General features: G+C 26.8%; 2 protein-coding genes across 6 annotated transcripts in view; one reads left to right on the top strand and one right to left on the bottom strand.

Annotated features, from left to right (window-relative positions):
- The window catches only part of LOC119672089, a 224,598-nt gene that overhangs the window by 7,509 nt on the left and 189,986 nt on the right, over nt 1-27,103 (top strand). For 4 of the 5 annotated variants that reach the window (XM_038083052.1, XM_038083049.1, XM_038083051.1 and 1 more), the window contains exon 2: nt 8,376-9,891. In XM_038083052.1, coding sequence (XP_037938980.1) covers nt 8,416-9,891 — 1,476 coding nt within the window. In that variant the 5' untranslated portion in view covers nt 8,376-8,415. Of the gene's footprint in view, nt 1-8,219; nt 8,288-8,375; nt 9,892-27,103 lie in introns of those variants that run through there. The other variant, XM_038083050.1, reaches the window with a different exon arrangement.
- LOC119672091 (protein snakeskin) lies at nt 12,438-14,062 on the bottom strand. Its single transcript, XM_038083055.1, has 3 exons — nt 13,934-14,062; nt 12,975-13,171; nt 12,438-12,911 (listed from the first exon to the last, which is right to left on the bottom strand). The coding sequence occupies exons 1-3, from the start codon at nt 13,982-13,984 to the stop codon at nt 12,662-12,664; spliced, it is 498 nt and encodes a 165-aa protein (XP_037938983.1). The 5' UTR covers nt 13,985-14,062; the 3' UTR covers nt 12,438-12,661.

The following is a 27,103-nucleotide window of genomic DNA, read 5'->3' as shown; positions in this document are numbered from 1 at the left end:
GAAGATAATAAAAAGTTAGATTTTTTATATAGTATATATTGAAACTATTGAATTAACAGTATAGCATTTATATTTTTCGATTAGTTATATATTATAACAAAGTAGAATAATATTTAATAATAGAAATGATCACAGTCCATAAATAAAATTCAATTTCACAGGAATCACTTAATAAATAATAATTTAAAAGTATACAATTTTAGTCAACAAATCTAAGGATTTCATTTGGTCAGAATGTAATTAAGAGCAAAACATTTATCCCTTTAATATATATGATATCTAATTTCTAATTTGAAGGTATACCAAAGAATTGACTGTAACGTCACACTAGAACAGCCGTTCACAAAGAATAACGTGTTTATTAATAAGTTTTGTTTTTTAATAATAACGTTTTTTTAATAAGGTATGACGTTTAAAAACCAAAGCACGACAAACTTAAATAATGACAAAAACAAAAGAAAAGAGGGAGTGGTGCGTAGGTTAGAGTGGCGACTTTGTTTCCAAAAAGTCCACTTCAGCTGAAATAATAGTTCATTTTGGTACCACAGGAATAGCATTGGTACGTATATAGATTGAAAGATTAGTATACGACCAACACCGAAAAAGGTAACGATTTCCCCATTAGGTAAAGGGTAACCGACTTGACAGTTCTATGAATTTGGCTAAGTCCCTAATATTACAGGATGACAGTTCGGTCAGGTCGGAAGAAAAGTGGCCCCAAAGATTTTTAATCTTCTCCGAGCTAAAGAATAGCACTGACACTTAAGATAATGCACGGCCTCCTACTCATACTCAGAGCGACAAAAGTCATTATAGAGTAGACCCAGACTCACAACATGTCTTCGCAGTGGCTTGTTAGCACACATACAGTGTTGCTGAGAAAAAATCCCATTTTTTTTTCAACTCCGGAGACTTCGTCGCTATCTGATTAATCGAAATATTTCGGTTTTTAAAATATCCGAATAATATGAGCAGCACTAATAGATATTATCAAAAACCACCGATGATGGAGGGATTAATAACTAATAATATTATTATTTGATTAGAAATATTAAGATGATTAAGGTGATCAACAAAATTTTTTAGCTGTAATGTCAGAGATATCCCTTCATGTTAAACTAAACAATGGTTTTTTGTTTTTAAATTATCCAATAGTTAAATAATTAACTATGAAAAGTATTAACTGTATTCTGTAATCATTATGATCTGAAAGATTTTATGATCACTATAAATACTTTTTTATAGCTTAGTGTTATTAGTTGGAAGCGAGTTATTTGTTATCTCATATAAATGTTATGAATTGCATTATTGTTTTCCATTAATTTCTCATGTTAAATTATTCATATTTTCCAAGGTATTGCTTTATAAACTTCCTTTACACATAAAACTTTATATAGCTTTATATACTTTATATACCAATTTCTACTATATAATATATGGAGATTGTTTCTGGTGAAAGTAAAACAACAGTCTTAGATATTTGTTTATTCAAACGGTCATATATTCCAACTATATCTTTGAGAATTTAGAAGTATGATTTTAAATCAATACTAAAACTTTTTTACCAATTTATTTCTATAAACTCTAACAATTATCATATGTGCATATCTAAAATATATAAATAGATATTATTCACCTTCATAAATTTAATTGTATGAAAGCATTTCAGGATGTGCAAAAGACTTCAATTTTTTTGCCTTTAATCATTAATTAACAAAAAAAGCTATATTTGTCACGTTTCTAAACTGTAAATATTTCGTAACTACACTAAAAAACGTTTCTATAATTAACAACACTTTCAAAAGTAATAAAAAACGCTAATGAAATAAATATTTACATGAACCTGACTTACTATTTAATTTACTTTTTAAATGTAAAAAATCAAAAAGCAATTTAATAATTAAAAAAATATATAAATAAATAAATAAAAATTATAAACTTCATTGCGGACATTTATTATATTTTTTCTCACTTTTGATTTTAATATGAAGTGAGTAAAATGAACGTCAGTTCATTTTGAAAAAAAATATTAAACATTATTGTTTTTCATTTTGTATTTTAAAAATTTTTGTATTTATTTTCCCGGTTCAAAGTTCTTTTTTTGCTACATTCATATATAACATATTTAGTACATAAACGTATAGAAAAAATAATAAAACAATATTTTATCTTAACCTCAAAAACGTATGCCATAGAAAATTTCTAATTATGAAAATTGAAAGTTTAATCTAAACACGAGAAAGAAAATGGGAAAACTCAGAAGTGAAGACTACATATAAACAAAATAAATAATTAGTAATGCTATTACGAGGGTAACAAGTTAGGTTAAATCAAACAATATTTTTTATTATACTTAATACATATAATTTACATATACCTATATATATACATATATATATTTATATAATATAGCATCTATATATGTTTATATATATTCTAGAGAGGTTTCGTCAATTAATGAACTACAACAACAATTTTTTTTATTTAAATTGAATTTTTGTCTGACCATACAACTGTTTTGAGTATTGCTAAATACCCATTATCAGTGGTCTTTGAATCACTTCTTGTATTTAATTATTCGTAAATAATTTTTTGAGACTGCAAGTACTAGGGATATATATTTTCTATGATTTATATTTTCATAACGGAAAGCTGCTAGTATTGTTGAAGTAGAATATACTAAATCTTAGAAGTCAAAAGATGGTCTACAATCACCACAATACCAAAAGAAATGAAAAAAATCTAGTAAAGAAGATGCAGGATTAAACAGATCTTACTGCCGTAAGATAAAGTTTGTGATGAAATTTAAAATATTATAGTTAAAAAAAATATATCTGTAGTGCATAAAGTATTAGAAAATTTATACCAATTTCATACAATGTGAGTTAACGGTTTATTCTCTGAGTGTTCCTGCTGTATATGTGTACGTCGTTTGCAAACCCTCCTTAAACCTTCTGTAGTAAAAAGTTTCTTACATTTTTTTACATATACATTTTTGTTTCTGTTCTTTCTGCTCATTTGCATTATATTGCAGTAATTGCATTAATTACTTTAGTTGCATTTCGTTATTCTCATATTTCATCTAAACTACTGTATACAGACAGCGTGAGAGCTTTGAGAGTAAATATGAACACACATTTCAGAGATATTTCATATAACTCGTAGATATTTCCATCTATAAGTTTAGTATATTAATATATGTGAAGTAATTGACTATTCTACGAATTATGTTATATGAAATAGTTGACACCAGAATTTTATCATTCGTTATATTATACTATGTTATAATATATATATTATTTTATTATATATTGTATTACAATATATTATTATATATGTAAACAATTAAACTCATGTTGGCATCTGTAAAAATATTAATATATGAAAGGGTCTGACCTTTCGATTTGACTATTGTATGTCTCTGAGATGCGGCGTTTTTTTGTAAATATTTACATATATTGGGAACATAATTCAAAAATCGAGTATATGTTAAACTCAATAAAGTATTTTAAAATTCGAAGTGACAGAAACAGATCATAAAGTGTTATCAAATTAACCAATTAAATTCAAAGGTACGACTAAGTTATTATTTTACTATAAAATTTCTCAATGTTATATCAATCATGTTTCATGTTATAACTTACTTAAAAGGCTTTCTTCGTCACTCCATTTATACAGAAGAATTTATATAGGTTTTCTAATATATCAAGGCTTATGTTTTTCATTTTGATACATAGGCCTTTGTGTTATATTTATATATATATATATTTATATATATCATATATATTATTATAACAATAATTTATATAAGCAACCAGAGACAAAAATATAAATATACTATTTAAATTTGAACCTTAAAGAAGTATTTAAATAATTTCCGATATTCCCTTCATGAACTCTAAAATATACTCAATTGAGTTTTGATACTGGTCCATTGCTCCTATTCTTTTTCAAACCATAAAACTATCATCATTGTTCTAAGCACTGTCCTAAGCATGAATAACATCGTTATAAACATTAATATCGACAATACAAAAACGTTAAAAGTAAAATATTTAGAACCACCCGGTTATACATTTAATAATGTTATGACGGTGGCTCTGTATTGACGGTGGCTCTGTTGACGATGCAACCCAAACATAACCCAAAGACCTTAAGTCTTCAACCTTTATGAAGTTGAATAGTAACCATATTTACAATGTCAATGGGAAATCAATATTATTCTTGTAATTAGAAACGTATCTTATAAGGTTTATATAAGGACTTATAAAGATAATAAATCCAATCCAACCTATCGGAATAGATTTATGATATATGTATCTATATATGATGTATTGAATATTTGTATATTAATATATTGAAAATATGAAACTTCAATCTTCTCATTAAAACACGGTATTTTAATTTATCCGAATTAACTATGGACTTTTTAAGACAACTGGAGACACGATAGTCCTAATATTTCCCGATGCCTAATCATAAACACAATATCCGAATAGCTATGATATAATAAAAAAGAAATAGAGAAGAATTGTGATTCTATATTAACAGTGGGTGTGTGACTATAGTTAACACAATCTGTCCCCGTTGTGTATTTGTGTAATATCTTACTAAAGAATATATCATATAGATTTATAATATACTAACATAGATAAGTTTTTAGTACGATTTTATTCGAACATTCGTATTTACCTATGTTACCGTGGAATGTGGACCTTACGTTGGGGAACACTGCTTTAAAGTGTTTGCAAGTTCATATTTTATAATTATAAAAATAATTTATTACTTGAAAATAAAATAAATGTTGTATTTTCAGTTCTATGTTTTGTATGTAATTTAAAAATATAGAAAAAAATATCTATTCAAACCAGTTTTAGTACAATTTGAACGTGTCTTGAATTAAAAGTAAAAACATTAATAGATTTAAATGAACAAGTTTGTTAATGGAAACTACAACATTTGTATCAAAGTGATTAAAATTCATAATGTATCACTACATTTTTAAACATTTTTTATATAAGTAGAAAATGTTACTAATGTTGAAACTATTGTTATAATATCTCTCTTTTTTGTATTTATATCTAACTTATTCACTTGCCCAAGTAGTTATTGGTCACTTACGTTAAACTTACGATAACGATATTTTCGATAAGACCTATTCCATTTTTTTTTTTTTTTCATTTTAAAGAGAATAGCAAATATCTAGTAATTAACTATTTTGATATCTACGAGTATATATGGTCCTATAATTTTGTCTAGTATTAAATCATACGGTTAAAATCTTTAAAATGTAGAATATTTTATTTCCATTTTAATGTAAATTAAATAATTTAATATTTATAACATATTAACTATATATCTTACAATTTCGGTTTTGCTGAATAATTTTATAAAAAATTAAAAAATAAACTTTTGCAATAATATTTTACTTTTGAAAATTTTTATATTAAGTTTTTGTGCAGAAAGTTTTTTCGTTTCTTGTTAAGTGCAGTAAGCTGACACTTTGACTGATTTCTTTGTAATATTAAAAATATTTATTCAAGCATTTCTTATGTTACTGGCATTTTTTTACAAACATTATAAGATAATTATTTGTTAAATTTTTTTATTGAATTTTTTTATGAATTTTCTTCGTATTTTTAGTGTGGTTTCAATACTGGAGTATTGAGTGCTTTTATTCTTAAAAGTTTTTTACTTAAGTGCAACTAATTAGCTCTTTACTGCACATCTAATTTGGTTAAACAGACGGACAAGATTCTTATGTATGAATGCAGACATGAATTCTCATTGGAATTCTCATTTGTCTGTGAATAAAAATTAATATTGTTAGTTAAAAAATAAGAGTGTATGATAAGATCAAGTCAAAGCATAATCATTGTAGAGGCTGGATGAGCTGGTTTCCCTTTTCCCTACTTACAGTGCAGTTAGCTGATACTTGGACTGTTGTTTATTTCTTAGTATACATAGGAACTATGTTGATTACTTATGACATGCGTGATGTCTGCTTTTTTTTGCTATTTTTGGTATAAATAGTTATTATGAATATGTAGTCTGAATATGTTGAAATGTCACTATCAAATACATATAAAAATTTTCAAAATAAAAAAAAAATTTTTTGTTTTATATTGGATGAAAATAATGCATCTGATTACAATTTTTTTATGTTATTCGACAAACAGTACTTAAACAGAAAGAGGCAAATAATAAGAAAAATTATAAATAATTCCAGTTTTCAATGATGTGTATTTTTGGTTGTCCATGCAACTGTTTCTAATATTTCTTAATATTTTTAATTAAAAGTTTTTGGAAATTCGTTTTGAATTCAATTGTCTGTACTTATTTTCAGTTTAATATCAATAGGAAATAAAAATAGAAGAAATGCGTTTCAAACTGGAGACTGTTGTAATTCTTAGCGCTTAACCTTTAACCAATCCTTAAAATGACAGAATTAATACTTTTCGATCTAAATTCTAAATTTTATGAATCAGTAAAGCTTTAAAAATGATATGCCTTAAATATTGTCTGTGATATACTTATTTTATGCGCTATCGGCTGACCAAACCTCCTTTGAATTGGAACCAAAACACATAGGTATATTTTATCATTAAGGCCTCATTCATTTCCTGACATACCTGCCTACATATTTTGTGTGGAGATGGATGTTGCAGCCATAAAAATGTATAAAAAAATTAATTTTCTTTCAAATATTTCGTACTTTCATATCGTGTATATTTATTGCACCGGAATTTCAGCGAATCGGTAGTAATCGCAAATAATGGAAAAAAATTTTTTTGATACTCATAAAAATTTTTGTTAAAGAAAAATTCATCTAAATATCTGTAAGGATTCTGAAAATACCTAATTTTGACCGGCTAGTCTTAATTCTACCACACTTTACGACTCCACCATTACACTAATGGAAACCTCTCTAATAAGTTCTTCTGCATATCACAAAAATGTAATTATTTTATATAAGTAAAGCTTTTTAATTGCTTTTCATTAAAACATAATGTACCAAGACATTCAGGTGCTTTTAATTATAGTTAATTTACTTGAACCTGTAGTTTTCGATTGGGATTGGGAAGGGTTGTTAGATATATTGGTTTTAAGTTATCTGAATTTTAAGGAACAAATGTATCATTAAGGTCTTTGTGTTGTTAGAAAATAATGAAATTATTTGAAAAAAAAGATAAAATTCTAATACTTAGATAGGTTAACAACAATTGCAGTCAACTGTCAGCTAAATGCCACATGTTAATAACCCAATAAGGCGCCATTCATTCTATTGGCACTGGATTATCACGCAGCAAATGACACGTTTTGACAAATTTTTATCTCTGTTTATCTCGGTGGAAAAAACTAGGAAGCATAAATGAGAAACACATATCATAATATATATAATTTAGTTATGAATCTGCAATTGTATATTTAATTCGACAAAATTAGAAAATTACTTTAACTTAACAGACGTGAATTAAGAGATTTTAAACACAATTGTTTATATGTTAGTTACTTGAGTGTCAAACATGTTAAATTGCTAGTAAACAAAATACTAAATAACAGGTCTTATTGTAAAGATTTTATTGTCTAATTAAGTGATAATTAGAAAACACGGTCAGAAATTATACGCAGAAGTTATAAATAAGTCATTGAACTTAAAAGAACTATTTATAAATGGCACAAGTCCTGTTTTATTAAGCTTTATTATTTTACACTATATTCACATTATATATAAAATAGTTTAGTTAACACTATAGTATGTTTACCCGTGCATAGATACTCATGAGTGATGGTAGTAGTTGTTTTTAGATTCTTATGACAAGCAGTTGCGAACATTCTCATAACTTAAACTTTGCATTCCTCATCGGTTCACATGTCACCTTTGCTGTGTACTTCACACTTGCTGCTTATACCCCGTTTTTTATATAGATAATAGACGCAATTGCCTGTATATCAAAAGGTATTTTCAGCAGTTAGAAATCTTATCAATTCTGTGTCCATGTTTTTTCTTTTTTGAATGATAAGCGAAATGCGTTGTTGTTGCATTCAATTTATTTGTATTTTATCGGAAACAAAACAGAACAAATTATTCTCTCAAATATTTTTAATTCAATATTTTTGTTTCTATTGCAAATTTCACAGTTGTTTAGTTCATTACAAAGAGATAAATATAAAAAGTTACACATAGTTTTAATAAAAAAAAATACTATATATAAAAATTTATATTTAGAATTGTAAAAAGTACTAGTGAACTAAATAAGCTTTACGTTTACAAACACAGGAGGAGGTATACAATTTTATTTTTCATTTATTATAAATATACGAATATTTTTCTTTATTTAAAATCATTGATCAACTTTTTCCCTTTGTTTCAGTTACTTTAATATTAATGAAAGAATTTGAATTAAAGCCAAAATGAACTCTGCGAAAGAAGCAAAGAGTGTCGCCAAAGCTCAGAAGAAAACACAAAAAGCCAATAAGAAACAGCTCCAACAAGCTGAAAAAAATGGTAAAAATGCAAAAAGTTCAGTTGCGAATGGATCGAAGGACATTAATTATGGAGTCAATAAGTTGACAGGGAAAACAAATAAAATTCCAACAACACAAATTGCCATTAATAACAACAATAACAACAATACACAAAGCAACAATAATAACATTGCACAAAGACTTAAAGATCATTACGAGGCTGAGAAAAAAGCAGCGTCTGCCGTTAACGGAACGACTTCATCATTACCACCACGTGCCATTATTTCAGACTATGATAATGCTCCAAAATTTGAGCGCTCAAATAGTTTCTCACTACGAAACAAATTATCGAAACTAATCAACTCCATTACGAGTAGCAAAGAAAACCTAACCAAAACTGACGATGATGGCTTGGGACCGACCAAATTCACCCGTAGTCGTTCTATGATATTGCTAAGAAGAACAAATCGACGTAGTTTGATTGAGCCACAATTAGAACAATTATCAGAGGAAGCTGAAAAATCAAGTGATCCAACTTCGCCTGCCTCGCCACGTAAAAATTCCTTAGAACCAACTGAACACATACTGAACATAACGGACACTTCGGCTAACGCACAAGTAACGGATAAAACGCCACAACGTGACGACAACAGACCCTTACATGCTTCAACACCATATGAAGAAGTTGAGTTGAGACGAAAACCTTCACTCGTAAGCCTAACACCAAGTGAAGGGTACAATCCTCAACTTAACTTTCAAAAGAGGCGTTCCAATACATTAATTAGTTCATTTAAGTCAACTTTTGCTGGTCTAACAAGCGAAAAAAAGAAACCAGAAAAATGTAATCCCAGATGGAGTGCGTCATTACAATCATTGCAAGCTATCGACAATATGGTCAGTTATGAGAATATGTCCTTTATTGACTATGACAAATTTAACGGCTATGAAAAGCAATTGGAAAAGCGGCTTTCCACGATTAGTCTGATGGGTAACGATGCAGACATTAGTCAGCAGAGTAGTAATGCTGTAGCTGCGACACCATTATTACCACTACCCACTTCACCATCATATACAAATCTAAATATTAGTATACCAACTCCGCAGACTGTTGTGCGACGACGTAAAACTAGTGCAACGCAAAAATTGTCTCGGCACAATAGTGATTGTCGTAACTCAAATTTCGATACCGCAAATTATGAACATAATTTAGATAAACTTCGTAAAGTTTATCGTTTTAGTTTAGATTCGCGTAAACTTGAACTTTTAAATGATATGTCGCGAAAATCATTTATATTTGATGAATCCTCAAAACATATCGTGGATGTACTTAATCTGGAAGTTGGATCATTGGACAAAAGTAAACATATACGTAAAACTAAACAAGTTGGCGCAGATGCTGTGGATAGTAATGGAGTAATAAAGGTAAGTTCAGATTGAATTTAAATCTAACTAAAAAGGGTGCAAAAAAACAGATTTTGTAGTACATATCCAAAAATGTGCTTCCATAATGATTGCTTATTATTATTATGATTATGATTATGATTATGATTATGATTATGATTATGATTATGATTATGATTATGATTATGATTATGATTATGATTATGACTATGATTATGATTATGATTATGATTATGATTATGATTATGATTATGATTATGATTATGATTATGATTATGATTATGATTATGATTATGATTATGATTATATTATGATTATATTATGACTATGCTATGATTATGATTATGATATGATTATGATTATGATTATGATTATGATTATGATTATGATTATGATTATGATTATGATTATGATTATGATTATTATTATGATTATGGTTATAATTATAATTATGATAATGAACGCTGCGTGTGTCGCTACATCATAAATTATGAATGGGTTTAAATTTAATATATACCAATTTTTTATAATTTAATCGTTTGTATTATATTTTCATACAAAAGTTTCCTTAAAATTGAATTTTTGATGTAAATTGATACAGGAACTACCAAAGTAACACGTTTTATATGTACCATAAGATTCTGAAGGTTTTTTTGGATTGTAATTTATTTTTAGATATAATCCCTACTGTTATAATTGGCATTGTAAATTTTGACTGTAAATAAAAATATTTTAGGTTCTGCCTCTTTATGAAGAGATTAAATAGTACCAATATCAGGGAGATCGATTTGATAGTTTAGAAAAAACTGAATTTTAACAATTATAATTAATTAACAATTAAAATTAAAATATTGAAATCGAAATATAAATACTTAGAACCTAAATATTGAACCTAAATAAAAATGATGTAACATATATGGGGTCTCTTTATATACAGACTTTGTAGAAAAAAATTTAATGCAACAAAAAGGACTTCTTAACTTCTTAAAAATTGTTTACAGAATTTTTATTTATAATGAGATAGTGAATAAACTTTAAGTTGTGCTTACAAATATCGTATTTAAAATTAAATAGAAGGTATATTTTTCAATAAGTTCCTTTATCAATAAACAAATAAACACCTGTCTTCGAAAAGATTCCTTAAAGCAAAACTGAAATATGATTATTTCAAATATTATTAAAACCAAGTTTTTAATAAAAAAAACCCTTTTTGTTTTACTTTTTTCTTTTAAAGAAAATTTCTTTTAAAAGAAAACAAAAGAATATTTCTTTTTAATGTTTATTTTTTTGTTGAATGTGACGCCTCTTGACGGAAAGAAACTAGAAGGGCTCCAACTGTAATGAAGAACATCAAAAATTTGATTAATTTAATAAAATTTGGCTGACAAATTCAACAAATTGAAAGCTTGTAGAGTTGCCTATTTTAATTTTAAAAATGATCGAGGATCATTTCTTTTTTTTTCGGAGCACGTTTTCACTGAATTGTGTGATTTTTCCCAATTTTCTACTTGTTCTTTAATTTTGTCAATGATATTCTCGACAGTGGAGTGATCTATATATTTTTCAAGTAGTGATAATAAGTGATATCTCTCTCCAAATAATTTACATTGAACTATTTGATTTTTATTGGAATCTTAAATTAAAGAGACATGAATGGATTTAATTTGTTTAGGCTAACATAGAGACTATAGCGTAGGAGTAGCACAATAGATATCACTTCAAATCAAAATTATATTTACAAAAAAATATTTATGATGGGATCTGAAACTGCTTTTTCACACAACAATTTTATTTGCAAAGAGTAATGATCTAGGTTTAATCTTTTAGATATTGCCATTTTATGAAAAAAATAGCGACAAAATTATTTTAAGACTTATTTAATGCTGTTATTAGTGACTTATCCAACAATTCTTGTAATGAGCTTTTTCCTTTTTTTTCTAACCAAATTTTATATATCAAAAATTGATTTAAATTTTAAAGTTAAATTTTATTTAAAGATTAGATCTAGACTTTAGGTTTTAAATAGTGTCTCTTATAAAAGAAATGCTGCCAAACCTATTTAGTGCAGTTATAACTTACTTCTCAAATACCCAACGTAATGTTTTGTTTCTTTTTCCATACAAACAAAATATTTCTTTTTTACTTTTTGAGTACAAAATATAACTTTAAAGGTTAAATTAAAATTTAAATTAAACTCTTAAATTTTTAGATGTTGCCTTATAACAAAAAAAAAAATACTGAAACCTATATAGTTCGGTTATAAATTATGCTTTCGTATATGTTGTTATATTATAAACAAAGATACATTATATAAATATATTATACTAAAGAAGATACTTATCAAACGTAAGGTACTGCTTTTCTTTTTACACACAAAATATGCAGTACAAAAATTTAAATAAATGTTTAAATGTTGAATTTATATTAAATTTTAAAATAAATATTTGCCTGAAATGATATATTGTTATCAAATAAATATATAAAGTACAAATATCTTCATAAAAAATAAACACAATCATTTTACAGTTTACTCCAATAATAATTTTATTTTATAAATAAATTTGTCTTAACTATTGATATTAAAATTATGCTGGTCTATTTTTATATATTTGTCATAATGTACGTTGGGGCTGAAGTAAACTGCAGCTTTTAATAGAAATTTTAAAAACTTTAGAAAAAAAATGTATAAACGTTATAAACTAATTTGAACTAAAATAATGTGTTATTAATAAATGTATTATTTATTCGTTGTTTGGCAAGTAGTCCTTGCAAGAACTATTTTCGTACGGAATTACTTAAATTGTTGAGTGTATTCAGTATCGCCTTTAGAGAAGTGGATACAAGCCACAACAGTATCGCCAAGATACAAAGCACCCTCAATTACACAGAGCGCACCCAAAGCAATACCCACTTGTCGTTCTGAATTGACATATAAGAAATCTTCATCTGACATATAACCATTCCAGTAGTGTAGAGCAACGCCACCAACAAATATCCATAAACAAGTACCAACCACATTCATTATAGTGTCGGAGAGTTCACTGAAATATAAAGTCAGATATGTTAAAAAAATATGTATAAATTTTTTAGATAAAATTGCTTACCGGTTATGTTTAGTAGTACCAAAGAAGAAGGCTACAGTATGTACACAGGTGTAAACGAGATAGCCTACGATTACACCAGAAGCGACTATTTCACAACCAGCACTCTTCTCCTCATTCAGATTCCATGTGCCACCGACACCCAAAAATGTGCCACCATTACCGATGCAGTATAAAATCAAGATAACCAAATTTATGATCTGCATTATAATAATGAAAAAGGAAAAATATAATAAAAATTTAATTTTAAAATGGGTTTTTAGTAGATTTTCATAATATCTGTAATTTTAATAATTACTTAAGAATTTTTTTATTTTTTTCCGATTTTTTATAACTCGAAACATTTTGCCACTCCCAATTGCGACATTTTTTAAATAATCGTACCCGTGTTTTTATCTTTCACATTGCGATTTTTGTGGTTCACTTGGTTTGTAATTTCTACTTTAGCATGAGTAATTGTTTTTTTGTTTGTTTTATAAATAAATATCCATTCATTCCAATAAATTTCAGTGCTTTTGGTATGACTACTAAGGTTTGATAAGAAATATTATCACTAAGTAGCAATTTTTCAAATTAATTTATAAAATTAAATTATTTTCATTAAATTTCATTAGATATGTTCTGCGCGACACTTTCAATATAGTTTTTAAGTTTGAATATCAAATAAAATATATTTTTTTGCAATTCATTATAAATAATATAATTTTATATAAATAAAATTAACAGAAAAAAATTTTACTTTTAAATGTTTTCACTACCGGAGATTCTAAAGGAAGTTCCGCTAAAAGGTTTATTACAGCTAACATTGAATTTATTCTTAAACATTCTTATTAACAAATTCATTCGATTTTATTGATTTTCACTAAATTTTATTATTTACTATATTAAGATCGTTTCTCTATATATATAATTTTATAATGATCATGCATTATCTTGGTACAAGATAAGCCCATAGCACCTACCAACTTCATTCCCTTGATGAAAATTGAACCAATCGTTTCTATAGACACCATTTTTGCTGTTTTTTTTTTGTTCACTTAATTTTTTAATTAAAATTTAAACAAAAATAAGTTTGTTTAGATATATTTTTATAATACAATTAGTATTATTAAGGCTTAATAAATTTTTATTTATATTTATTTGATATTATCTGTGGCTCACAAACTTTACTTGAAAAAAAGAAAAATTCGTTACTTCGTCGTCGTTCGTTAACTGAAATTGAATATTATGGAAAAAATTTAAAAGGGCGTAGAAACTACAAAATATTTTGTAGCTTTTGCAATCCTCACAGTGCAGATGATAAGATTAGATAAGACATGAGTATTCCAATAAAGCAAAGTGCTTCGATAACAGGTGAAATTGTAATTTGTATCTGTATTGGTCGTTGGTCGTTCCTAAAATGGGTTACTAATTGTTTATATTATTTTTTTTAATATGATTTTGTACAGTTTTCTTATCAAACTTAACTAAGTTTATTTTGTGCTTTTGAATTTGTATATTTCGTAAAATTATTTTTATTAACATTCTGTAGTAAAATTTTGATAAAATATTAAAGTTTTTATCTTTTTGATTGTATTGCGCTTGCTCTGTGGGTTTATTTATTCAGTTTTATTTTCAAAATTTTGTATCTATAATTATTCTTTTACCTGTATTCAACATACACATATTTTTATAATTATAATTTTTTTTTTTTTTTGGTTTTATGAAACCTCAATGCGAATAATTCAAGTCCGCCAAATGCTTGGTTACGTCATTTTGAGTTCTTTGAATAAAGAATGCGTTGTTCCAGTCAAGATTTTTACAATATGAATTCCTGTAGTTTTTATTTTGATAAGAACATACTGAACTCAAAACTTAATTTTTCCGTATTACAGAGAGTTATGGTATTTTTAATATGTTGAATCATTAAATACTAACTAATTCTTACATAGTTTTTACTATGTGAAACCCTAGTTAAACTTCATGTTGCAGTAAAACATCCAAGAAAAAAATGCAAGAATTAATAAAATTTTGTGCTGTATATTTGTATTGTTAGTACTAACAATATTGTTAGAAAGCAATATTTTTGCAGTGCTGGGAAAATATTTTTATTTTTAAGCTGTTTCGAGTATTGGTAAATACTCATCATTAGTGGTCTTGAAAATAATTCTTGTATTTAATTATTCGTTATAATAACTATTATAATTTTTTGAAACTACAATTACCAGAGATTGAAATCGTGCCCTACCAATTAAGATGCTCAGAGTCAGCGTTCATTAGCCAATTGAACCAAAGCCGTACTTGACTTTTATGTTCGCACATTTTTCTGGAAGTAATTCGCTGTGAAAGTTTATTAATAAATTCACTTGCTGTGTTATATTAGAGTAACTATCTTGAGTTGCATATTAATATTTCACTTCCAGCATCGTTGTCAGACTACAGGCCACAGGCTTTTTCACACAAACATTCAAACCATTTATATAGAATGACATTAGAGTCTACGTCATTAGTATTAAAACTACATACTTATGTTTTGGTAGGTAAAAGTATAATACATTGTGACCGAAAAGTTTTCGGAAATTCTCATTTAAAATTCGCGCGCTGTATATTTTTCGATATTTTAAGTTTATGTAGTTTGGCAGCACTGTCTTTAATTACTATGCCAAAAATGAGCGCGATCTGTCAGACAGTTCGTTTACGGCAGCTGTTGAAACCAGTTCACCTCAGTAGTGCGTTGCGAAAAAAAACAATGGAAAAAAATATTGAACAAAGAGTTTGCATCAAATTTTGTTTTTCGAACGAAATTTCGTGTGCAGAATCGTTGCGAATGCTACAAAAGGCTTATGGGGAATCAGTTTTATCGAAAACTCAAGTTTATGAGTGGTACAAAGCCTTTCAGGACTGTCGTACGACCGTCGAAGACATGCCGCGTTCTGGACGACCTTCGACCTCTACCACCGACGAAAACATTGAAAAGGCAAAGGAAATCGTGTTCAAAAATCCTCATGTGAGTGTTAGAGAGATAGCACGAGAGCTAGGCATCGGTCGTGAGATGGCTCGTTTGATTTTGGTGGACAATTTGTGTATGCGACGTGTCAACGCTCGGCTTGTTCCGATTCACCTCAATTTGTTCAACATTATCAACGATTTTAAGGCCAAAAATTCAATAAATACCATCGAACAGCCACCGTATTCACCTGATCTTGCACCGTGTGACTTTTTCCTGTTTCCCAAACTCAAATTACCACTCAGAGGAACGCGTTTTGAATCCATAGAAGACGTAAAACAGAATTCGCAGAGGGAACTCAAAGCCATACCGGAAAGCGCCTATAAAAAATGTTTTGATGATTGGAAGAAACGTTGGCATTTATGTATCGCTTCTAATGGAGCATATTTTGAAGGAGATAAAATAAATATTGATGAAGGTTAAGAATTTTGCGTTTTATTTAAAATTTCCGGAAACTTTTCGGTCACAATGTAAGTATATTTTTTTTCTGTTAGTTGTAAAAAAATGGAAGGAACTTAATTTATGTATTACTTCTCAGTTCATCCGACCTGCCTATAACAACAACAGATTCTGAAAACTTATTAACAAGGAACCCATGAACACTGTAACGCTTACTTCTCTCTTCTCTGGTTACTGGTGTATACGAACCCACCGCATAAATACTGCGAGACGTACTGCAGTTTTCTCCATTTACTGGTGTATAATACTTTGGTTTCCAGAATAGACCGGTTTTTAGGAAAGTATTTCTTCATAGTTTGTGTACTGTGTATCGGTAAAGACGACATATGTGTTAAGTTGCCTAATTCAAAGTAACGGATCTAGTTTTTATCTCTAGGTTTATTGCAAGCAATATTAGAGTTGTATATAGTCGCTAGTTGTTGGAACCGTCACTCTGTTTCATTTTTTGAGTTATCATATAACATATTGCAAATAATTGTTCAAATTTTTGAATATTCGCAAGCACTTCATATAAGTAGCTTATACCGTACTTATTCGGTGTTAAAATTAAAATTGATAATATTATTTCTAAAAGGTTTTTACTTTATGTAGCAATATTGATTTAGTTTTAGAAATGTTAAAAATGTATGACTATAAAAGATAATCATTTTCAGCTCAATTCTGCAGAAGAAAGGTCTTTATTGACGAATGGAAGAATTAGTTCCTTCGATTTACAGCTATCTCAAATATACCAAAAATTATATTATTATCTATTAATTAACTGGAGTCAAATTTTAGACGAGTTGATTCCACAATTAAGTTGTGATTATGTTGTGACGAAGTAAAGTACTCTATGAGTTCGGTTCAGTAATGACAGCAGTTTATCTTATTAAAGAAAATCTTTAACATATCAGTTTAAACACTGCTTGACAATTGGGATAGTGATGTGCCTTTCAACTATTGGAGAGATAAGGTTATTTCTTTAAAGACTGGTTAAAAAATTGAAAATCTAATATTTCATATTGTTTATAAGTACCAAGTGTAGTTCAAAGTTGTGTTTATATAAGCTATTATCTTAACTAAAAGAAACGAAGACCATGAATACAATTATTTAACAATGATATTTAATCAATATTATTACTTTGGAATTTAAAATCTGAAATGCACATTAATACGATCAAGACAAATTTCTTTATTTTTATTGTAGAGTCTAATGAAATTAGATGTGAATATCATATAGTTACATATTTGTGTGAAAGAAAAACGTGACTCAGAAAAATAGTTGTTCTGAAAATATTTTCTCTAAAAGATAAAGTTATATTTAAAGATATTTATTTCATTTCATTTTCAAAGTAATATAAATTAATTTATGTGTAAACTTTAATTTAACAATTTCCATTAAATTTGCTTTAAAATGAAATATAAATTTTTTAACTTGGCGTTACATTTCATTAATAAGTTTATATTTTGTATAACGTTCAAAACAAATAAATTGTTTTAATGTATACAGTTTTTAATTTACTGTTTGTTTTATTAAATATTTTGACAATCATTCAAAATATTTTCTTCACACTGCCTGACACCCACAACAAAAAATGAAACAAAACTGACTACGCGGCATAAATTCATTAAAACGCCAGATACAATTCAAAGCAGTTAATTAAACTCTAACCGGCGTGAATGGAATTGTTTAGTAAACTTTAATTATAATAATTCAAAATAATATATCGTACAGCAAAAAAAAAAAATCTATATAAAAAAGATTTTAAAACGTTACTCAATTGAATGTGTCACGAAATATGTTTACTCGTTCGTCGTTTACTGAATCTGAATGCAGAGAGAGTGTAAAATAAAATTGTCTGTAAAATTCAGTTTTAATTTTTAAGATACATTTAAGTATATAGAAGTACATCTCAAAATGTCAATAAGCGAATGTATGCAAATAGTAGAAATATTGTTTTGAAAAATTCAAATTAAAACGTAGAATGCAATTTGCTGACGTGAGTTTAAGATGCATCTGCGAATAAAATGTAAATTACTTGTAGACGGCAAGCTAATTAGCCTTAAGAAAATACAGATGACTTAGATACTTTTGGTTGATAGCACAAATTAGCTTTATTAAGAAATATGTGTTACTATATATAATTCTGTATATATCAGATAATATGTGGTGCGTTCTAAAAATTAAAACTTATAAAGATTTATGTTTGGAATTATATACAAAAATATTATTCAGTACATTGCGATATTGTATTGTTAGCGTTTTATAGAACGTCATATATTTTTACTTTTATAATAATTTTTAATATTCTTTTGAAAAGTTGATAGTTTCTATCAAGTTTCTCTGATAGTTTATATCAATTTCCAGCGCAAACTATTATTCTTAACCAACAAATGAATTGCAAGCAGCATGAGTGTAAGTCCTCGAAAATTTTATCCAAAAACTAATAACGATTTTCTTTTAAATATAATCACATTTGTATTTTTTTATACCAACTTTGTAACCCGTAATCTTGAACGTCTCAAAATAAAATATGAAGTATCTTTACCTTAGCATAAAATTGTGAAGATAGTAAAACTTCTTGAAATGTCCGCTCTCTTTCATAGTAGTGTTACGTTAAACTGGTCGTCAGGTTTCTAAAGCGTTGACTGAAAACATCCGTTGACTGTCCCGACTGCCCATAGCATCACAAATAATGATACTTGTCTTCTTCATTCCTTTAACTTAATTTTCTTTTAATCTCTTTATTTGTTCTGTTACTTTGTGAATTCTTCAATTGAAAAATTTGTCATCAGAGAACGTGATATCCAGCAGTTGGGCTCGTCTATCCGTGCATAGTTTCTTCACTCTTTCGTATAAAATTTTGTTTTTGAATATTGGCAACATCTTGACTTATTTCTTTTTGAAACATATAAGAACTTATTTTATGCTCACTTTATGTAGTAGACTTAATAATCATAACCACAAAAAATATCGCTTTAGTCTCCAAAAATGTCTAAAATTCTACTAATGCGAGTTAGTTTCAAAAGCACTTTCACTTAATGTTTTCTGTGACCACTTGGATGATCCATTGTAACAAGAGCTTCGTTATTATGATAATTAGTTATTCAGGTGATTTTATAGTTTGTATAGTTTGAAGGCTAGCATATATCTTTCTAACGAAATATATAACGCGTTTGTTTTATAAGATTACAATTCTGAATTAGTGTGAACATCCATAAAATCAAATCAGAGCCTTTCCGGGCTCTGTCCTTGATATACTTTTACACATGTATATATTTACAAGTATTGTCAAGTATATTTATTCCACTCACAAGTGTTTATCTATATCTTCATTTTCGATATACCATGGAGATTTTAACAGTTGTCCGAATATAATATTCTGGTAAGTTTGAAGTTTTACTAATGGTGAATGGAGCAGCATTGCCATAAAAACCACAACCATAATTAAGTTTATCTTCTATTCCATGCTTACAAAGCAGAGTTTTAGTTTTCACACTTAACCAGTTTTTTACCTATGTACTGCCCAGCTAAATATATCATCCCTCAAAAGCTAGAGCTATTTATTTTACATTATCTTTTTATTCTATTTTCACAGTATTGACTTTTTCTTAGATTTTGATTTCTTCAGCTTGTAAAAAAAATATAACTTTCGTTTTTTTAGCAATACTCTTATTCTCCACTTTCGAAAGCTAATAATTATTTTATGAATTTGAAGTTGTAAATTGTTTACAACAGGATTAGCTCTTTATTGGCATGTATAATGCAGGTGTTTTCAGAGAAGAGTAATATTGGTCATAAATTCCAGAGAAAAATCTCGCTTCACTCGCTTCAGAGAGGCACTCGCTTCAATTCTCTGTGTAGACGATAGTTTTGGATTTTGGCAAAAAACTCTCTATTTGAAAAAAAGCTAGCTAAAAGTTTTATCATTTCAACTGAAATATCATTATTGCTTACCTCGACAATCACCTCATTATGCCACATCTTATTTAACATATCCATTCCAATATATTTTATTTTACTGACAGCTCTTGCTCCTTTGAAATATTCTTGCTGGCTGGAGATCAGTAGAAAGATTGGTTTTCTTTTATAGTAATGATATCGTAAGCCATAACTATGTTATGATGTCTTATCAATACTGCTTTTTCTATTATTTTCATAAAGCAAGCTTTAAACTTATTGGTCTCCAATTATACGGCAAAGTAAGAGCTTTTCCAGATATTGAAAAGACAACTGCAACTGCAGATTTACTGATTTGTAAAAATATTGCGCATATACCATATATTGCACTCCTCTGGTGCAATATTTTATTAAAAAATATTACGATGAATTTATGAACTTGAATTACTATTAAGAAATTGATTCTTAATAATAGATTACTGCACTGCCAACTATAGTAAAAGCCATCTACAGATTAGACAAAAAAGATGATTCGATATTATTGGAGAGGAGCAATATATGTACCTGTGTTGCTAGACTACAATTACCAAAAATGCAATGAAGTGAAAACAGTAAGCATATAGTGGTGTTTTTTTTTTTTGTATTACCTTTACGGAAATAGTACTAAATAGTTATATTGCATTAATTACAAAATAAATCAAAGTTATTTGTTGGACCAAGAATTGCTGACTAATATCTCTAAATTCGCATCAGTATAGTTTAATAATAAATAATAATAAATAAAACCTCAAGCAATAATCGTTACTAATATTATTTTATCTCTTAATCGGTAATTGAAAAAAATTAATGAATAATGATAATCTTTAAAATGAAATATTAATAATTATTAATTCCATATAATTTACGTAACAATTATTATTATAATTTTTTTTTTGTTTTTTTTTTGTTTTTTTTTTGTTTTTCGCTTTATGGCATATATTTTCTTCTCCATTTCAGTACTTACAATTAATGTAACATTTCATCTTAATTCATTAAAGCGAACTTTTTTACTCGTTTTGGCAATTCGTTCAGTGTGTCAATGAACACACGCCATACTCCACACCCGCGTTTAAACTGTCTGTGCTACGCGAGTAATCATCGATGAGTCAGTCCAACGTTTTTATTTTTACCTCCACATGAGGTTCAAATACCGGTTGTAGTGATTTAAGTTTTTCTACTTCTTGATATTCTCACACAATATATGAAAAAACTAAATGCGCCAAAAAACTAAATGCATGAAATCATACAGCAAAAGCGAAGCACAAAAACAAAACAAGAAAGCTTTTCCAAATATTGCTATTCTACAAAAAAGGCAAGAGATGGCGCTTGCCACACGTTTATTGAAATTCCGTTATAAAACAAACAAGTATTACTTCTAAGCAGTAAAAAAAAATTAATTTGATTACTTAATTTGCTATTCATTAGTCATATTGAATGCCATTGTATTTACCTCGATTGGGCTACGTGAATTGGTCAAATATTATTAAGCAAATATTGGCCTTGGTTTGCAGTCATATGTAATATTCTCATTATTACTGTTAGTACTGTATAACCTGACAATTTTATTAATTAAATTATTCTGTTTATTCCATATACATATTTGTGTTTTAAAATAATGTGTGGGGAAATATATTCAATCTTCTGTTATATGTTGAACTATAAAGTGTCATAACTTTGAAACGGGCTACTGCACCTGACAATTCTAGATATTTTTAAGCTTTATGGACAAATTACTTAATTATTGGTTAAACATTTTACTTAGATACTCCGTGTGTTATAGGTTTTTTAAATGTTGAACTTCGTTATGCGCTCTTATATCATTCCAAAGTAAACAATATTTTTTATAGCAACAATAGACATGATTCCAAATTCCTGGGAATGTCAATTTGACAACAGATTTTAATAAAGACAATTGGTTTTATCAACTATGTACTTCCAAAACTTCAGTTTTCAATATATTAAACTTTAGAGTAACCACTTAACTGTCTTCTTGTGTTTTCATCTCAAAGTCAGGCTATAATACACTTTTACGCTTTTAGAGAAGTGATTACTTGGGTAACTCACTACTAAGTATAGATGTAATTTAGCATAAATGATAAGAATAAAACATCAGATTATGTTTAATTATTTTTAGATCATCTACAAGTGAAAACTTAAAACCTACAAGAATTGGTGATTTCTAAAAAGTTTAACTGTGCCTTCTAATGAGCATTCATATTATTAAAAATTTCGAGTGTTCCATTCCCAATGTATTTTTCAATTTTTTCAGCTTTCATTATATATGTAGATATAAATTTCTAACACACTACTGTGCTTTAATCAATTTTTAAATAACTATATTTTGATGTCATAAGTTTGTTTAAAGTAGGCGGAGCTACCTTAGCATATGGGAGCTACCTTAGCATATGGGAGCCTACTTTTTCGCTAAGAAGCCAACTAGAGTAAGCTTAGCTAATTATCTGTTATTTTAAATACTCATTTCCCTGCCCCATAAAGTTCCTAGAGTTTAAAGGTTTAAATTCAGTACAATCCTCTTTTCCCTTATGTGATCATTCCATAATAATTTTTTGACGAAAGTAAGTCGAAAATGCTTTGTCTTGCGCTTCCATTCCATGAAAGCCCAATAGATGGCGTACATAATTTTTGTAAGTGCAGAGAAGTATTCTATTTCGACATATAGTGAAAGTTACTCAAAATAACTGATTCTATAACTAAATAACTAAAAATCTGACATCACATTGGTGTGTCTTGAAATCGAAATTTTGCCCAAAAAAGTCGGTTTTTTTGTATTAATAGGTTAATTTTACTTAAAATAGTACCCTTTTGATTCAACATAGCGTTTAATGTTATCAAAAAACATGTTGTCCAGGCTAGCAAATAAGACATTAGATGGGTTATACGTCAACAAAACGCCGAAATATAAATGCTAATAGATGATATCACCGCAAATACCTATTTTTGAACCTTATTGGTTCCTTTTAAAAACACCCTGTGTATTAGTAGCTATAAACCTAGAAACCATTGATATGTTTATTCAATATATAAAAAATTGATTGTTGTGGCAATTTCACTCCATTAATTTTAATAAATTTTTTTAAATAATCTAGGAAAACAAGTTCAATAAAGAGTTTTGATGCAAATACTTAAATGTTACTCATTATTTGTATTCTCATATCTCCGATATCTCTTATATATGATAATGCTAATATACAGCATATACCATAGATCCATTTCTAACAATAACTACAAGAAAAGAAGTTATTCTTTGAATATCTATAGAGCATACTTACTGTATATAATTCGTTTAATTTATGAAAGAAAAATAAATGATTTTAATAAATTGAACATTTTTAAGCACATTGCTTAACGGACATTATCATATCATATCATTTGGCACATTACCAGAAGTTGAAGATATGTTCAACTTCCAACACAGATGAGTCACTAAATTATGTGAAGATACGTTCGTAACATTTTTTGGATTGTGTAAGTGAAAAACTTTGGAAAGCTTTTATCAATGAAAGTCGCATTTGTTTACAAATTCAAACAACTAAAATCTCAACACAACGAAAAGTTAAATGAAAGACTTTAATGAAAGAGAAAATATAAGAGAAAAAGTGTTTCTTTGAGTTTAAGAGAATTTATCTTACGCACTACGTTCAGCAATGTTGGCTAAAAATTTATTGTCATAAACTATATTATTATATTTTTAGTTTAAGTTTTATTGAATAATAACGATAGTACATTTTCCAATAAATATTGAGAATGTAAATTTTATTTTATTTTTTTTTTAATTAAACTAAACACAACAACAAAATTTAAAATAATTTTTGAAATATATTTTAAATATTTTTTATATATATATATATTTATATTTTTATATGTTTTGTATTTTACTTTGCATAGTTTATATTTTATTGATAATCTTGTTAACATTTTCTTATTTAAGACTTCGTACTTTAATATCTCGTGATTTTAAAACTTCAATATTATTAAATTATATTTCATGAAAAAAATAAAAAATTTCTTAGTCTAAATAAATGTGAGCTCTCAAATTAAAAAATAGTTTTTTAACGGGTTATGCTTCTGTTAACTATCGTTTTTCGAAGATAGAACTAAAGAACTGAACATACTATGAGACACAGAATAATATTTCTGCCCATCTCATCTGCTTGTGTCAAGTAAATACCAGAAAACAAGTCCAGTACCTTTATAGTAGGAGTAAGAGTAGTAAAAAGATGAGGAGAAGTATTAGGAGTAAAACAAGAAAAGAGTCTAATAGCAGCATGATAGCAAAAGCTAGAACATAAAAACTTATATATCATATGATAAATAATGGCTTATTTCATATAAATTTTAATAAATTGTTCTGTAATTTTAAGTATGCATTTTATATTAAAAAATAATATATAAACAAATCTTTATTTATTTGTTTTTATTTTTCATTATTTATATTGAATCCTATCTTTTATTCTGTTATTTTAGACTCAATATTTTTTATCATTCATTATATGAATTACATGTTTCATTCAGAATTATTTAATTATTATTTTAAATATTAAATATTTTAAATTTTGTATATTATATATGTCTTATAATTTATATATATATCTTAAATATTTATGTTATCCTTCATATAAAAATTATATGGAGGTATTAACTAAATTATATATAATACAATATATATTATATTATATATTTTTAATGGTATATTTTTTTTTTATTTTCTATACATATTTTATTTTTAGCTATTTTTATAATATTTTAATTTCATATGTTACATTTTATATGTACATGACATAGATTTTCCATTTTTAATTTTATTTTTTATTAATTAAAAACCAAATTTTTGTGTTTTTTATGTTAATTCGGTACTATTAAAATTAAATTTAAATAAAACCTGATGTCCATATATTGTATTTTATATGTACTTAGCCCTGTCATGAGAGATTTCATCTTATTAGCTTTGTTCAATGGTAGTCATTTTTTTTTTTAAATATACCTTGTGAAACTCTTATATTAATTTTGTCTTATATGTTATTTCTTTTCACTGTAATTTCAATTCGTACTACATTTAATGGCATTTTTAATACTTCTAATAACAAAGTTTTAATAATAATAATTTCTTTCTTTATAAAGCAAGATTAACCTTCTCTTAACGATAACGTTTTTTCACCATTAATTGTAGTTTAAAAAAATTCAATGGAATCAGTCAATTTTTTTCCGAGTACAAAAATTAGAGACATCCTTTATATATATATAATATACATATACATGTACATATATGTAGATATGTAATGTATGTTTTGATTCTAATTTACTATATATTATCTTTACTTTGTATAGTTTCTTATTAAAATATATTACATATATAATATTAAGTTAAAAATGTCATATTGTATACTTTATTTTGTTTTTTTTTATAGTTTTTTGTTTATTATCAAGTTATAGTTCATTATAGTTCACATATAAAATTTTATATCATGTAATTAATGAGTAATTTTATATTATAGTCATAGTTTATTGTCTTTTGTATTTTTAACTTATTTAGATTTTCAAAATCGTATCTATTTAGTGATTTATAATTTTGATTTTAAAAGTGCATAATTTGACTTTTTGTGTTTGAATTTATTTTAAAAATTTATACATATGTTATTATAAATCATTTATACTATTTTTTTTTTTGTTAGAATTTAATTTTTTATCTTTATTTTTTTATTTTTTTATTATTTTTTTATTTTATTTTTTTATTTTATTATTTATTTTTTTTTTATATATTTTTTTTACTTTTCTTTTATTTTTTTTTTCTTTTTCATATATTGTTTATTTGGTGATTATATATATCGCCAAAAACAGGAGTTTAAAAGTATGTATATAAATCAATTTTTTTTATTAAGTTTAATATATTTTTGTATATATATTTTTATATATATATTTTGTAATTATATTTTTTATGTCTATTTTTTTTATATTTTTTTTATATAATTTTTTTTATATATATTTTTTTATAATTTTTTTTTATAATTTTTTTATAAGTATATATATATATATATGTATATATATATATATATAATTAGTTATCTTAAATCACTGTTTACTTCTTGGTTATAATGTAAGTAGCTCACATATACCAAACTTACTGGCATAAGAGCTTTTAAACTTTTGTTATCATTTCATGCTCTCAGCGCTTCTGAAACGCATACCACTAATGATTTCGTCCTTTTATATGAATAACTAAAGTCCTTTCTAGTTAGTTCGATACGAACCGTCGCACTGTGTGGATGTGGTTGCAGCTCGCAACGAAAACATCCTTAGTACGGTTATCTACGTTTAAGTTAACAACAGGCGAGGCGCCAACTTCCTTCATAGCACGTACAGTACGCAACTTATATTATAAATGTTTAGTTAAAAACATTAAAGGAAAAATAATTGTTGAAAATTGCTTAGAAAATGTATCTTCAAAATCAAAACAAACGTAACATCGAAAGCACGTGTGTCTAGTTGTCTTGTTGGCGTCGGTGTTTATTTAAGGAAACTTATATATTCAAGCGTATATAAATACGAGTGGAGAAAAGGATATTTCAAATAGTGAAAGCCCAACAATAAACGTAAATAGTAAAATTAGATTAAGAAAGGATAACTGAAATCAACTTGCAATATATTTGTATTTATAAATTTATTTGTAAGTATTAGTCGATCTACGGTGTCACTGATGAGTGGAAAGTATTTTAGATTTCTATTTGCTGAAATATGTCATTTTGTGTGCGA

The sequence above is a fragment of the Teleopsis dalmanni genome, chromosome 1, assembly GCF_002237135.1.
Source record: "Teleopsis dalmanni isolate 2A chromosome 1, ASM223713v2, whole genome shotgun sequence".
Taxonomy (NCBI): domain Eukaryota; kingdom Metazoa; phylum Arthropoda; class Insecta; order Diptera; family Diopsidae; genus Teleopsis; species Teleopsis dalmanni.
The sequence above is the reverse complement of the archived record's forward strand: the minus strand, read 5'-3'. Positions and strand labels throughout refer to the sequence as shown.

Coding starts and splice junctions, on each gene's coding strand:
- LOC119672091 (XM_038083055.1), bottom strand. CDS start 13,984: ATGGTGTCTATAGAAACGATTGGTTCAATTTTCATCAAGGGAATGAAG. Junction 13,172..13,933: donor TCATCAAGGGAATGAAGTTG/GTAGGTGCTATG, acceptor ATTATAATGCAG/ATCATAAATTTGGTTATCTT. Junction 12,912..12,974: donor GGTACTACTAAACATAACCG/GTAAGCAATTTT, acceptor TTTATATTTCAG/TGAACTCTCCGACACTATAA.